The following is a 14533-nucleotide window of genomic DNA, read 5'->3' as shown; positions in this document are numbered from 1 at the left end:
TGTGCCCGCCCTGGCCAATAGCCACGCTAAGTCCCTCCCCGCCTACACCGCGCAGCCGTCGCCCTCACTCTGTACAGTGCTCATTGGACCTGATGGGCAGACGCCTTCCCAGGCCTTCAGCCTATCTGATGGTGACAGAAAAGACGGTATCCAGAGTGAGGGGGCGCGAGGCCCAAGGAAGAGAAAGAACCAATGGGAAATCACAGCGCGTCCCTGCGGTAGCCAATGAGTAGGCAGCAATGGAAGGACGGGCGTTCCGGAAACCGGAAATGAGGTTGGTCGGTCGCCTACCGGCTGCGCCATGAGAGGCGGGGTTTTAAGAGCCACCTCCAGAGGTGGTAGTTCTCGCGCACCTTTTCTACGCTTTTGTGTCTCACCTTTTTGGCCCCCTCCCGTTGCCGTGGCGACTGAGATTAATGGAGTGTGGCACGGAATAGAAGGAGCCCAGGAGTTCATCCTGAGAGACGGAGGCTCAAGTCCCAGAGAGGAGCGTGGCCTATTCTTTTTTCTGGGGCCCTGACTCGTGTGCGAGTGCTCTCCGAGTCCTACAGCCCCTGGTTTCTGCCCTGGCCCTCCTCCCCAGCCAGGCCTCTCCTGACACCCCCTCTCCCGTCACCGAGCGTCGCTCTTTTATTCTCTCTCCCGCTCGTTTCCTCCACTCTTTTCGCCCCTTTGATCTTCCCCCTCTTAACTCTCCCTTTTCCTCTAGTGCCTTTCCTTCCCCATCCCTGCCCTCTCCTTTCTCCCTTTGCTTCTTCCCCCTCTCCTCCTCTCCCTTCCTCCCTTAGCTCACCTCCTCATGGCCCTCTCCTTCCCACCCGATTCCTCCAGCTAGGTGGCGAAGTGGCTAGAGACTTAAGTCCGGAGTCAGGAAGTCCTGAGTTCAAATGCAGCCCCGTACACTTACTAGTCGTGTGAACCTGGGCAAGTCACTTAGCCACTGTCTACATGATTTTCTTCAACTGTAAAATAGGGATAAATATCTCCTGCCCCAAAGACTTGAGGATCAAATGAGATGCTTGTTTAAAAAAAAAATTACGTTGCCTGGCACTAAGTAGGCACTATATCAATGCTTATTCTCTTCCAATCTCCGCTCTCCCTCCTTCCTCCACTTGCTCCTCCATCTTTTAGCTCCGACACTGCAGAGCCAGTCTTTGAGTCTTTGGAGATCTGAGCTAGGCTGACCCTGATATCCGAGCCCTGGGCAGAGATACCCAACGTAAGAAGATTATGGTGGCAGCTCCCAAATCATTGTCCAGACCCAGGCAAGGAGTCCTTCGAGCTTTATGCCACCCTCCTGCTGAGGATTTTTTTGTTTTTTGTTTCTTTTTTTTTTTTGGGGGGGGGGGTAGTGAAGAAAATCTAGACGACTGTGATCCAGGTTCCCGAGGTATCTTCCTCTGCAGTGGAGTCTTACTGAGCCTTCTCTGTAATGCATAAAGCTTGATCCAGCACAAAATACTGCCAAGGAGACCAGACTTTCCAACCTAAATATGTGTTATTGTAAAAAGTAATGTGCAGTGTAGGGATGACCTTGATTTCTTGAAGGTTAACCCTCTCTGGCAGGCTTTTAGGTGTGACCTGGTGATCAGCATAGAGTAGTTCATCTCTTTTCTGAACTTGGTCACTAGGTGGTCAATTTTTTCCAAACTTGAAAAAAGCACCCAATCCAGAAAGGGATTGCTCATGAATGTGTAAGGGATATGCCACCCCTCCACCTGCCCGTGAAATCATAAAACTTTGAAGTAATGTGATTATTAAAAAATCACTTGTACATTCCTGTTTCCCTCAAGTGACATAACCTTGCCTACTTACCTCTGGTCCTAGCCCTACTCCCATCCTTATACCCACTAGAAAAAAGGAGAGTAGGTCATTCTAAATTCCCAGCCAACCTGCTGCCACCTGAAAAAGCTGAGGATCTCAGCTAGGAAGTGGTGAGTACAGTTGTGGGCACCAAGATCAGATTCCGATTCGTTAGACTTTATTTCTTTTGAGTCTCTAGGGAGGCAGCAGGGACATAAGGCGAAGTGGCAGTAGCTTGAGGGGCCAGAGCAGATCAAGAGCTGGGAAGGGCCAGGAGAAAGAGGAGGAGACATACATCCAAGGCAAGGGAACTAACTAGTTCTTCTCCTTCTTCTGTCTCTGAATTTTACTCAGCATCTCCTGCATCCTTCGCAACTGAAATAGACAAGCACATTGACCTGAACCCCCACACTAGATATCAGGAGCTCCACAAAGTTGAGCTTCCTCAAACTAGATCCTTCACAGTAAGTTTAGAAATATTCCTTTCCAACAGTTCTCAGAGGATGGTCCCCAAAACCTTTTGAAGGGGTCTATGAGGTTTCAAAACTATTTTGATACTATTAAGATGTTTTAATTTTCAAATATGATATATGTTAATAGAGCAAAAAGGGGTACCCAAACATTTTAAGAAATCCTAAAACCAAAAATATTTATCTAATCCAACCCCTTCACAGAACTCTTAATTAGCAAGTTCTTTCATTTTCATGGCAACACCCCACACACCCCACCCCCATACAAAAAGGACCCTGGCCAGAATGTTATTTGGGAAAGTCACTCCTAGGAAGTAGAAGAGGTAGAACTTAGGGTTCAAGGAAGGAGATCTGATAGTTTCCTATTTTAACTATCTTTGCTAGACTCAGCTATTCTTGTGCTCTTGAAGGATTGCAAGTACTGCTGGGCCTTCTAAATGTAATCATTCTGGGGTAAGCCTTGGTTGCACAGGCCTAATTATGGTTCTTACACATGAAGTAAAAGTCCCAGCAAAAATTTATCAGAGATGGTACAGATCCTGAACCTTTCCATTATTCCCATGAAATTCAGCACTGGTTTGGGAGAGAATAGTCCCCTAACCAGACAGAGGACTTGGACTACAACCCAATCCCATCGACCCATCCCACTCTCACCTCCTCATCTTTCTCCCGGAGCAGCTTCTCAGTATCTATGTCAATCCCAGACAGGAATGCTGGGATGGCGAAGTCAATAACACTCTCCCGAGTCAGCTTGCTGAGAGGTCGGGGGAAATGGGTGCCAGTGAGGGCAAGGAGACCCCAGGCCCCTGCCTAGATTCGGCCCTAGGGCCTGAAGGAGCAGGTGTGGAGGGCCTGCTCCCATCCACACCTTCCAACAGCTCTGCTTGGGCTCCTGGGGTTGGCTCTTCCCGTCCCGTCTGCCCTCCCCCCAGGCCCCCTTCCTGGCCATACTTGCGATTTCTTTCCTTCACCACCATTCGAGTCATGCTCTGGATGCATTGTGCCCGATAGTTCTCATAATGTATTTCCCTTGTCACATCCTTAAGATCCTGCATATGGGTTCGTACCAGCATGGTCCTCAGCTTCACAAAGTCGCAATGCCCCGGATTTTCCACTGCATAGCAAAGCTGGGAATGAGCCTAGTTTGAGGCTGGGGGGGTGGGGGAGGCAACTGAGGGCCAGAAAGTACCCTCCCTTCCCTGGTCCCATAAAACTCAAGAGTATTTACCTTCTACAATACCCCAAGGATAGAGCCGTCCCCGAACACGCCGCCCTTTGGCTTCCACCACGGTGTTGCTGCCGATGACAGCAAAAGGGATACTGTCCTGGAAGAAAACAGGGTTCCTATCAGTGCCTACCAAACCTGCTCACCTCTGAGGCCACACCTGCCCTTCTGACCAGAGCACTTTAATCTCCAAGTATGCTGGTACACCCACCCTCTAAGATGATCATGAATGTTTCCCAGGGCTGTGCTGGAGCAAGTTCTTACTGGCTGGTGAGAGCCAATTGTTAAATTTTCAATATGAGTATTTTCAGTTCAGTTGTTTTCAGTCATGTCTGGCCCTTTGTGACCCCATTTGGGATTTTCTTGGCAAAGATACTGACAAGGTTTGCTGTTTCCTTCTCCAGCTCATTTTACAGATGAGAAAACTCAGGCAAACAGTGACTTGCCCAGTACCATGGAGCTAACAAGTGTCTGAAGCCAGATTTGAACTCAGGAAGAAGAGTCTTTGTGACTCCAGGCCTGGCACCCTATCCATTGCACCACCTAGTTGCCCATTTACACCTCAGAAACTGGCTATGCTACAAATCTCGGCTTGATTTATTGTTTTGTTGATTTTCTAAACTTAAAGTAATGGAGAAAGTGTTCATAATGCAGATTAAATTTAAAAGTATGTCTCAATACATTCCACCCCCCCAAGCTAATTGTTCAAAATTTACCAGCATATCACTAGTCCTTCCCCACCCCAACTATTCACCCTGCCACAAACCTACTCTTTAACCCAGGAGAAATGAGATGAGCTAACCAGAGTGAAGGAAGAAAAGGAACTTCTGAGTAGGGAGGGAGGTTCCTAGGCTAACTACACTCATCTCAAGGGTCTCCACCTTCAAGGCCTGGTCCTGTAACTTGAATTCCTCATCTTCATCAGAGTCACAGTCTGGGAATTGATAGATCTGGATTCCAAAGTGCTCGATTTCCTCTCGAATCTGAGTAAGAATACAAGTGGGGGGGATATGAAGGTGGAATGGCATGGTTCCCAGAATCTGTATGTCCTTCCTCATCCACCCCATTTACTAGTGCTCCACCACATGTCTTACCTTTCGTTTCTTGTGCTCTACTTCATTGGGTGTCAGCGTGTCAGCCTTGGCCAAGATGGGCACAATGTTGACTCGATGATGCAAGGCCCTCATGAACTCCACATCTAAGGGTCGGAGCCTGGGGAGTAGGGAGGAGAGAGGTGGCTCCTGGACCAATAGCTGTGCTCTCTCCATGATTAATATCCCAGCCTGGGAGACTCAGAAGGTACTCAGTGTTCCCAGACAGAGGAAACATACCCATGGCCAAAGGGAGAGATGAAGTAGAGGCAGCAATGCACCCTGTTATCCTGAATGTTCTTACGGTTGAGGCCGCTTTCATCCCGGAAATACTGTTCAAACTGCTGGTCGATGTAATCTGCCACTGGCTTCCAACTGGCACAGGGTTGCACAGACAAAAGCATAGAGACTTCATGAACACATTGGTTCATGCTTTCAACAAATATGTATTAAATGCTTACTGTGTACAGAGCATTGTGTTCCTACTATATATGTACCCTGAGGCTGATGGGAGCTATACTGAGTGGTAGCCCAGGGTCCTACCCTATGCCTTAAAGCAACAAGTACCATTTTTATTTCCTTGTATTCTGCTTGCAACTTATTTTATTAGCTCTCATTAAGAAGCAGGCAGCATAGTGTGGTGGACAGGGGACCAGTCTTGGAGTGAAGGATATTTGGTTTCAAGAACTACCACTTACATATACTACCTGTGCTGGGCTAGTACTTAGTCTCAAACTAGCCTAGATAACCCTAAGGCTATAGGCTATAGATTAGTAGCCAATTTGTATGGGTAGAGAGAGTTTACACACTGGACCTGCATCAATGAGAAGACAGGTATGGAGAAAATAATTTCATGATCTTGGATAAAAAACTCATTCCAGGGTTGGGCATGTAGTAGGTGTCTGGTATACATGGTTCTTGTTTGAAGAGGGTAGGCAAGGAAAAGGAAGATGAGAAGGAAACTGGACTGTCATAGAAAGACACCAATGAAAAGCCCCCGAACCCAGGTGATCCCTGAACTATGTTCAATTAAAAACATTGGTGGCATGTTCATCCCCACTTTCATGCCTTTGTTCTAACTATTCTATCTACCCTATGTCCTCCTTTTCCTCTATCCAGAACAAAGGCTGACACTTGAATGACATTATAATATTTGGTTTACAGAGCATTTGACATACGTGATCTCCCAAGATCTACAATACCCTGTAAAATAGGTAATCCAAGTATTAATATCTCCATTTTACAGAGGAAGAAAGGTTAGGTGACTTGTCCAGTGTCAGAGTGCTAACGGTGGCCTTTGGGCACAGGTCTGCCCATAGTCCGGATATGACTTGTCATCACACTGTACAACCTCTGCCCACCCTCCAAAGCCCAATTCAAGTGGTACCTCTTCCCAACCTAATCTAGTCTAAAGTGATTCCCCACCCTCCTCCACCCTTTAAATTCTCCTAGTACTCAGTACATAACCTGCAATTTGGCACTTAATTACATGCAATTTTGTGCTGTTTTCTAGTGGTCTCATTGGTGTGTTGTGGTCATAGAATCTAGAGCTGGAAGGAACTTTAAAAATTATCCAGTCCAACCCCATCATTTTACAAATGAAAAAACTGAAGACCAGAGAGAGAAGGTGCCAGAATCATGGGATTTCAGAGTTGGAAGGGACCTTAATAAACATCTAATCCATCTCATGCTCAAAATGAATCCCATCATGACACACCAGGTAAGAGATCAGCTACTGCAGCCTGTTTGAAGGCCTCCAATGGGGCCCCCCTCTACTTGCTAAAGCAGACCATTTAACTTTGGGACAATTCTATTTCTTAGGAAGTTTTTCCTGACATAAAGACTGCATTTTCCTCTCTGCTATTTCTACCCACTCTTCCTGGTTCTGACCTCTGGAAGAAAAGAGACCAAATCTAATCCCTCTTCCACATGCAGCCCCTCATCAGCTAGCATGTCCCTCATGAGTCTTTTATGCTGTAGACTAAACATTCCCAGTGCCTTTTATATATGACATGCAATCAAAGCTTTTCACCATCTTTGTCTCCTTCTTCTGGACCCTCTCCAGCTTATCAACATTATCCTCACATTTCAGATGTGGTCTGGCTTTTCCTAGGTCACACTAGCAGCAAGTGGCAGAGCAAGGATTCACTTCAGAATCCTCTGACCCTCATTCTCCTGAACCCACTCACTTTTCCTTGTCTCCCCAAATAGACCATTGCTCTTCATATCTCTGTACCACTCATGTACTAGCCTGGTTCTAGCATAGTGGGCTAGCAATGGGGTGTAATATGTTCTCAGAAGATGCTTTTTGATTAAGAGAAGAAAAGTGTTAGGACATAGGAATGCTGCTGGACAGAAGGAGAAGGGGGCATAGCTTTGGGACATATAGGCAGAAGTGGCATAGTAATCCATACAGGACCAGAGCTTTTGAGAAAGCTCCAAAACCTGGCTTGTGACAAATTCATCAAAATCAGAAGGGCTATTATGTGACTTAAATAATGTATGTAATGCACTCTGTAAACATTAAGGCACTGTATGGATGTTAGCTATCATTGACAGTTCCTTGCACACTTGTTGGAAGCCATTCCCCTAGAGCAAGAGGAGATAAGTATGGCTACATGGTTCAGTGAAAAGAATGCCAGATTTAGAACCTGGAAAGCCTTGAATCTGTATCCAGTGTCTGACACTAGCAGTGACCACAGGCAAGTTATTTAACTCCTCATGCCCCAGGCTCCTCATCCATAAAATGAGGATAATAATTCTTACAGAACCTATTTCATAGGGTTGTTGAAAGGATCAAATAGCATGGTATATGTAAATCACATTGCAATCCCTAAAACACTATATAAAAGTCATTTGATAATGTATCATCAATATAATATGTACCCAACACTGAGCTATGGGTGAAATGTAATCCCTGACAGAGCTTTCAGAGTAGGTGGGAAGACATACTGCATAGATGTGAAACTAATAATTAGCAGTAATTAACCAGTCAATCAACAAATATTCCTGGGGCGGCTAGGTAGCTCAGTAAATAGAGCACCTGAAGTCAGGAGGACCTGAGTTCAAATGCAGCCTTAGACACTTAACAGAAAAACTAGCCATGTGACCTTGAGCAAGTCACTTAATCCCAATTGCCCTCCAAAAAGCAACATTATATATATATTCCTGATACATACTATGTAACCCAAGGCAAATCATTTAACCTCTTTAGTTCTCTAGGCAATTTTCCAGGATACAGGTTGCAATATAAGTGCTGGCTTATATATGTAGAGGAAGTTTTCTTAGCAGCAAGTTCCCTATAGCAGTGAAATCACATGTTCCCTATCTATCCATCCCCTATTCCTATGCCTATGTGCCAGGCACTGTCTAGGCACTGGGGATACAAATACAAAAAAATGGAACTATTCCTTTTCTCAATTTGCTTAAAGACAGGACAGATTGGGCAGTAGGAGCTCAGAGTAGTAAAGATTATTTGGGGTTGGGGGGGGGGAGAAAATATATGTATAAAATTTAGTGTGCATGAGTGTGTGATAAATATATATACATACACATAGTATGTAAATACACTTAAATATATATCATACCCACACATTCCCTCACTTTCATAAATGTGATTATTACACAAGTCATTGAAGAACCTGGAAAAATCAAGGATAGGCAAGGTGCATACACTGCAAGGTCCTCACTCAAAAATTTTCAGTAGCTCCCTCTTCCCTTTAAAATCAAATACAAACTTTCCAGGCTGCCATTTTAAATCTCTTTATGCTCTACCTGAAGCCTACCATTCCAAACTTATTTTATATTACTTTCTTTCACAAACTCCTGCCTCCATTCCTAGAATGCAATCCCTCTTTCCCAAGGGCCTCTTAGAATTGTCTTACTTTAAGACAGCTTGGTACTGCCTCCTCCATAAACCTCTGATTCTGAAGTTGTTCATATTTTTTCCCTCCTCAAATTACTTTGTATTTATGTATCAGTGTACATGGAATTTTGTTGTTGTTGCTGTTGTATCCTTCAGCAGAAGGTAAGCCCCTTAAGAGAAGGGATTTGTTGGGGGTTTTTGCTTTATTTCCTCAGTGGATTCAGTGCCTGGTCCACAGTGTCCTTTTTGTCTTCAACTCCTGATAGAAATGCTACCTCAAATGCTCCAATTTACCTGTTCCATAGCCTGCTCGATTACCATGATCTATTCCTCCATTCCACTTAAGCTACAGAAAGATGGTCATACTTTGATCTTGCCATCACTTTGCCATCCACTTCTGTTTAATAACTTTGAAGTTCCTTTATTTGATCATCATCTTTTATCATCCTATCTTTCCCTATGTTTTTTGACCCCCACTCCTGTTCTTTATCCTGATCATGACCTCCACTCCCTCTAGTTCTTTCCTTGCTGTCTCTCCTGTACTGGTTTACTTCCTTACAGATGGTAGCACAGGAGATAGGAAGCTGGATCTGGAGTTGGGAACATCTGAGTTCTGGCCAAGTCACTTAATCTCTGTTTACTTCAATTTCCTCAACTGTAAAATGGGGATAAAGTAGCACCTATCTCAAAGGATAGTTTTGAGGATCAAATGAGATAATATTTGTTAAAAAAAAAAAGTGCTTGACACAGATTAGACACTATATAAATGGCTTATTCCTTTCCCCTTCCCCCTATCTCAACCCTTTGGTGAACCAACTTAACTCTACATCTTCCTCTACTCTTGAATCCTTTTCCCCTTTGTCCTATTGTCATGCTAATCCCCAACCTCGGATGTCTCCCACCACCACCCCCGCTTTCACTCCTATTCATGTACTGTGGAACAGAGTTGGAGGAAATCATGAAGTCATGCTGATGGGCCCACTTCAAATTTATGTTGTCTACATGACCAATGTGGAAATATGTTTAACATGATTGCACATATCCTATATCAGATTGCTTGCCCTCTTGGGTGGTGCTGGGGGAGGGAGGGCAAAGTATTTGGAATTCAAAATCATAAAAAATGAATGCTGAAAACTATCTTTACATGTAACGGGAAAAAATATTTTTAATTTATGTTTTCTATTCTTAATTGAACCTTCACTACAGCAAGGCAAGCATTCTATTCCTCCCTAATAATGTTACTATCCCACTATCCATAGCAGCTCTTCTTAACCTTCCCAACTCTCCTCAAGCCTCTCATGGCACAACCTCCTTCCCTTCCTCCCTGGCTGAGGATCATTCCTCATATTTCAGTCCCAAAAAAATTGAGGCCCTTCTTGGAAAGCTTTTCCTTCTCTCTTGCTCCTCACCTATCATTAAATTCAGATACTTTCTACTACTATCTCCTTCCTTCACTCTGATCTTGTATAAAGAGGAGACCCTTCTCCTTAACAAAGTCAATTCCTCAACATGTACCCTTGATTCCATCTTTTCTAATCTTCTCCAGATTACCACCACCATCCCATCCCCATGTCCTCTCATCTTCAGTCTCTCATTCTATTGGCACTTTCCCTGCTACCTATAAACATACCCATGTGTCCTCCAGCCTTGAAAAACCCCAATTTTATCCATGCTTGCTTACAATCATCTTCTATATCCCTGTGTTTGAGGTGTATGTGGTGTCCAGGAAGATGAGCACCTCTGGTGTGTTTTTCAGAGCTGTTCATCCGCCTTTGGTGTCCACTTGATTGTGGCCCCAAGAACTCTAGACTCTCTCAGCAGACGGCTAAACCAGGCTGAGGGTAACCAACAGGACTCAAACCTCTTGGTGAGTTAAGGGATGTCTACCACTAGTGTGCAAAGACTGTCCCTGGCTGAATGGGCGAATGACAACACTTTGTTCCAATGGCCTTGAAAGTGGCTGAGTGCTTAAGAGTTTGGTCAGACATTGAAGATGCCAAGGTCATCCACTGTATCCCAGGCCATCGCCAGTTGTCTTGATTTTCATCCTGCCACTGGACTCCAGTCATTCAGAGAGTCCCGGGGGGGTGGGGTGGGGGGGGTGGGGGCTGAACACTTTGTACAACTCTGCCTCACTTAATCATATACAAGACAAGACATCAGCCCATGATGTTCTTGGTCCTCTTTGAAAACAAAGGATGAACAATATTTCTACCTTTGCAACTCATATGCATTTTTTTCTTTGTACTCACAAGCTGTCATCCTGATGCAGGCCCTTATTACCTCTCATTTGCACTATTACAATAGCCTTCTAACTAGTCTCCCTGCCTCCAACTCCTCTAATCCACTCCATCCTCCACTCAGCTACCAATGTGGTTTTTCCTGGTCAATGACCTTCAGTGGCTCCCTGTTACATCAAGGATCAAATCTAAAATCTGTTCGTCATCTAAAGTTTTTCATCAGCTAGTACCTTCCTACTTTTCCAGTCTTCTTACACTTCTTTACTCCCCTCCCCAAACCCTAAAATTTAACTAAACACATCCACATGTAGTTCCTTTAAAGTGGAATTCCATCCTTTATCTCCAAGCCCTGGCACAAGTTCTCCCATGTACCTGGAATCTCTCTTTGCCTCTACCTGTAAGTTTCCCGAGTTTATCTTCAGGATTCAGCTTAAATCTAACCTTCTGCAGTAGCCCTTTCTAGTTGCTAGTGCCTTCTCTTCTCAGATTATCTTCTATCTACTCTGAAAATAGCCTCTATGTACCTAGTGATTTACATGTTTGTTTCCTCCATTAGAATCTATGATCCCTGAAAGCAGGGATTGTTTCTGCCTTTCTTTATATTCCCCATATCCAGCATAGTGGTAGCCTGATGCTTAATAGGTGCATGTTGCCTGACTTCTATCCCCAGGACCTAGCACAGTGACATGTATGTAGTATGCACATATAAATGTTTATTGAATTTAATTTAGTTGGAGTACAACCTTATTTGCAAAATTCTGCATCAGGGCCTGGAGTTTAAATAGATTAATACCCAGTCCCTTTTTTGCCACCATTCCCCCAACCCACAGTTATTGATTGTTCAGTTGAGAGACAGTATGGTACAGTAGAGAGAAGAACAGACCTGGGGTTGGGAGAGACCTGAATTCATCTTCTGGCTCTGACATTTACTAGCTGAGTGATCTTGGGCAAGTCAGTTTAATTTATCTGAGCCTCTGAAAAAGGGAGATGAAATAATTGCACTGCCTAACACACAGGGACACTTTGAGGGCGTAATTTTTATGAATCTTGAAGCACCATAGCATAGACATATGAGCTCATGTGTGTCCCGACGGAGGAACACAAAGCTTGAGACACAAAGTTTGCTTGAGACCTACCCTGTAGTCAGACCCATCTCCCTCTTCCTCCTGGATCCCATTCCCTCCCATCTTCCCTCCTCCCTACCACCTCACCCTTAGCAAGAAGATTGGGGGTGGGGAGATAAGATCGCTCAGTGAGAGTTGTACCACTCAGTGTTGTTCACAGCATCTCCAAAACCTGGTGTGTCCACGACCGTGAGCTTCAGCTTGACACCTTTCTCCTCGATGTCCATGGTATGTTTAGTGATCTCCACTGTTTGCATGATCCGTTCTGGAGAAGGGGAAAACTGAGGCCCAAGCAGGGGCGGGGAGATGTACCCCAAATCACATGGGCCTCACATGGACCAAAATCCAGGGGTCCAGTCTCACTGCCCAGACCTCCTCGCCCTCCTCCATTCTCACCCTTATCAGGGTGCCTTTTCTATGGGAACCAGCAAGCTGCATGATTCCCAACACAGGAAATGCCGGTGGCTGTTGGCTCCAGCCCCAGCCTCTTCTCTGCTCCAGGATTCTCTCTGGATTCCTGGAATCCTTAGGGGGTCAGAGACCCATTTAAGAGCACATGACTCTGGCCCCTGCCCCCTCTCTACTACCCTGCTAAGAACTGCTAGACTGGGCAGGGGTCATCACAGGGAAGCCCCAACCCTCTCCAAGGAACTGGAGAAGTCAGGACGTGGAGGGGAGACCTCTACCCATGGAAGATCTGCAAGGGCACTAGTTTTGAGAGAAGTGGTAGGTCTGCCCATTCTCCTCCCTTGCTGCATCTAACCAACCCACTTATTCCCCTTTGCTCACCTTCAGAATTCAATAATCTTCGGTCCCGGTACATGTCAGTGAGGAAGAGGCTGTTGATAAGGGTGGATTTGCCCAGCCCGGACTCTCCTGGGGGGATGAGAGGGCAGAGGCACCCAATTAGGTATGGGAAACAGTGAAGAGACTTCTTCCTCAACTAAACATATGGTATGGTGGGGTAGGGATAGAATGGGAAGGAACTGGTAATAGCTCTTCTCCCTCCTATTCTGACCAAAGGTTAAAGCTAAAAAAAGTATCTTAGAATTCATCTAATCCACTTCACTTATGCATAGAGAAAGAAGGTAAGGCCCCCAAAAGAGGGAATGAATTACCCACAGTCATCTAGGTATTGGGGCAGCAGAACTAGAACCCAAGCATCCTACTTCCTGGTTTAGGGTTCTTTTCCCTGCACCATATTGTCTCCAAACCATGACTCTTCAAATACTTGCCTGGTGTTTTCCCCTCTTTCCCCCACCCCCAGCACCTTTCCTGCCAGTAATTTAGAGTAGATGTGGCCTTTGATGCTCTCTTGTTATCCCTATTTCTCTTTTCCCATGGGAGACTCCCCAGTTCCTACCATACCTGCCACCATGAGGGTGAAGTCAAAGCCCTTTTTCATAGACTTTCGATGAACCTGATTGGGGAGAGTAGCAAACCCCACATACTCCTTATCATCCTGTCAGAGAGGAAGTACAGTCTTGTTTAGGGAAGGGCATAGCAGGATTCCCTGGACCTAGATTTAGCCTCCTCCCATTCACCCACAACCCTGGAAAGCAGGTGCTCATGGTCTCGCATTGGACCCAGAGACTCCAGGCCAAGTTCACTCCTGCAAGCCTGTCCTCCTGGCCCTGTTAGTGTTTATTGGGTAGCCCAACTTTATTGATCTCAGAGAATAATGAGGGACCTACTGGAGACAGCATGATAGAGAGTCTACCAATGAGGGACAGAAAATCCCCACTATCCCTTAAACTCTTCTATATACATCTACACACTATTCCCTCCCGTATCTCTCTTAGCCCTTCTTAAGGGGGAATAGGAATGCCCTACCTCAGAGGAGTCATAAGGGTCCAGCCTGCCCCAGGGGCTTCGAGGCCTGCTTGAGGTGCTGAGCATGCTTGAGGACGAGATGCAGAGGTGAGCCTGGTTTTCTGACTGGATGTGAGGGGAGGTCCTGGGCTCCTTGTTCTCAGACTCTTCGCAGGGATCCAGGATAGTAGGGATGTGTAGTTGGGGAGGGCAAAGTGCCTCAGGATGGGGGACATCACCCCCAGGGAACTCTTTTACAAACACAGCCAGCTCGGCCTCCTCTGTGTCCTCTAGGAATCGCTTAATCTGGTGGGGAAGGGGAAGGATGAGGGGAGAGAGGAAATTCAAGAAGCAATGAGAGATAGGTGGGAAGCAAGTAGGGAGAGGAGAGGAAATGAGCAAAACAGATGGAGAGAAGAAGGATGAAAGGACAGGAAAGAAGAAAGGGCTGGTTTTAAAAGGTAATTAAATATGTTAACAAAGTCAAAGAAAGTAGGAGTTCCTCATCATACTTATCTTCTCACCAGCCTCAGTCCTGTTCAAGGCTCCCCTCTCCTGAACAAATCCTCCCCCTATTCCTTACACACATATATCCTTTACATCTCACCATAGTATTGATGCCTGGCATTCTGAGGCACAGCAGAATCATGGGAACCTATTCATATGAATTTACTCTTCCCTGCTTCCCCCCCACCAAACATCAGAATTCCAAGCAGAACTAATTGTTTAGGAGGCTGAGAAGCACTGGACTTGGCTGAACCCAAGTACCCTCCTAAAGGCCTGAGTCAGACCCAACTAGGGAACTAGCAGGAGAGACATGATAACTAGGAGCGGCCAGTCAGGAAAGAAGAGAGGACTCTAAGCGCCAAGGGTATGAATAGGGCTAAGCTGCCTAGGGATCAG

General features: G+C 45.5%; 1 protein-coding gene and 1 long non-coding RNA gene across 3 annotated transcripts; one reads left to right on the top strand and one right to left on the bottom strand.

Moving 5' to 3' along the window:
• Positions 1–144: 144 nt before the first annotated feature.
• LOC138145833 (uncharacterized) lies at positions 145–4178 on the top strand. The gene is made up of 2 exons (XR_011164325.1): positions 145–274; positions 3903–4178. It is a non-coding gene; the product is annotated as an uncharacterized lncRNA (long non-coding RNA).
• Positions 1960–13851, bottom strand: SEPTIN4 (septin 4). 2 transcript variants are annotated; one of them, XM_069067414.1, is made up of 11 exons: positions 13652–13851; positions 13187–13280; positions 12608–12694; positions 11960–12083; positions 4830–4964; positions 4593–4710; positions 4380–4481; positions 3502–3598; positions 3225–3387; positions 2928–3027; positions 1960–2178 (listed from the first exon to the last, which is right to left on the bottom strand). In XM_069067414.1, the coding sequence occupies exons 1-11, from the start codon at positions 13715–13717 to the stop codon at positions 2119–2121; spliced, it is 1146 nt and encodes a 381-aa protein (XP_068923515.1). In that variant the 5' UTR covers positions 13718–13851; the 3' UTR covers positions 1960–2118. The 2 variants fall into 2 exon arrangements, 1 of the variants encoding a protein (XP_068923515.1); XR_011164324.1 differs by having other exon boundaries at positions 2130–2178; positions 2928–3387.
• Positions 13852–14533: the final 682 nt, after the last annotated feature.

This window comes from Petaurus breviceps, unplaced genomic scaffold, assembly GCF_028583685.1.
Source record: "Petaurus breviceps papuanus isolate PSGF00001 unplaced genomic scaffold, PetGlider_PUasm1.0 90750, whole genome shotgun sequence".
NCBI classification, from domain to species: domain Eukaryota; kingdom Metazoa; phylum Chordata; class Mammalia; order Diprotodontia; family Petauridae; genus Petaurus; species Petaurus breviceps.
Note: the sequence above shows the minus strand (reverse complement) of the source record. Positions and strands in the feature narration are given on the sequence as shown.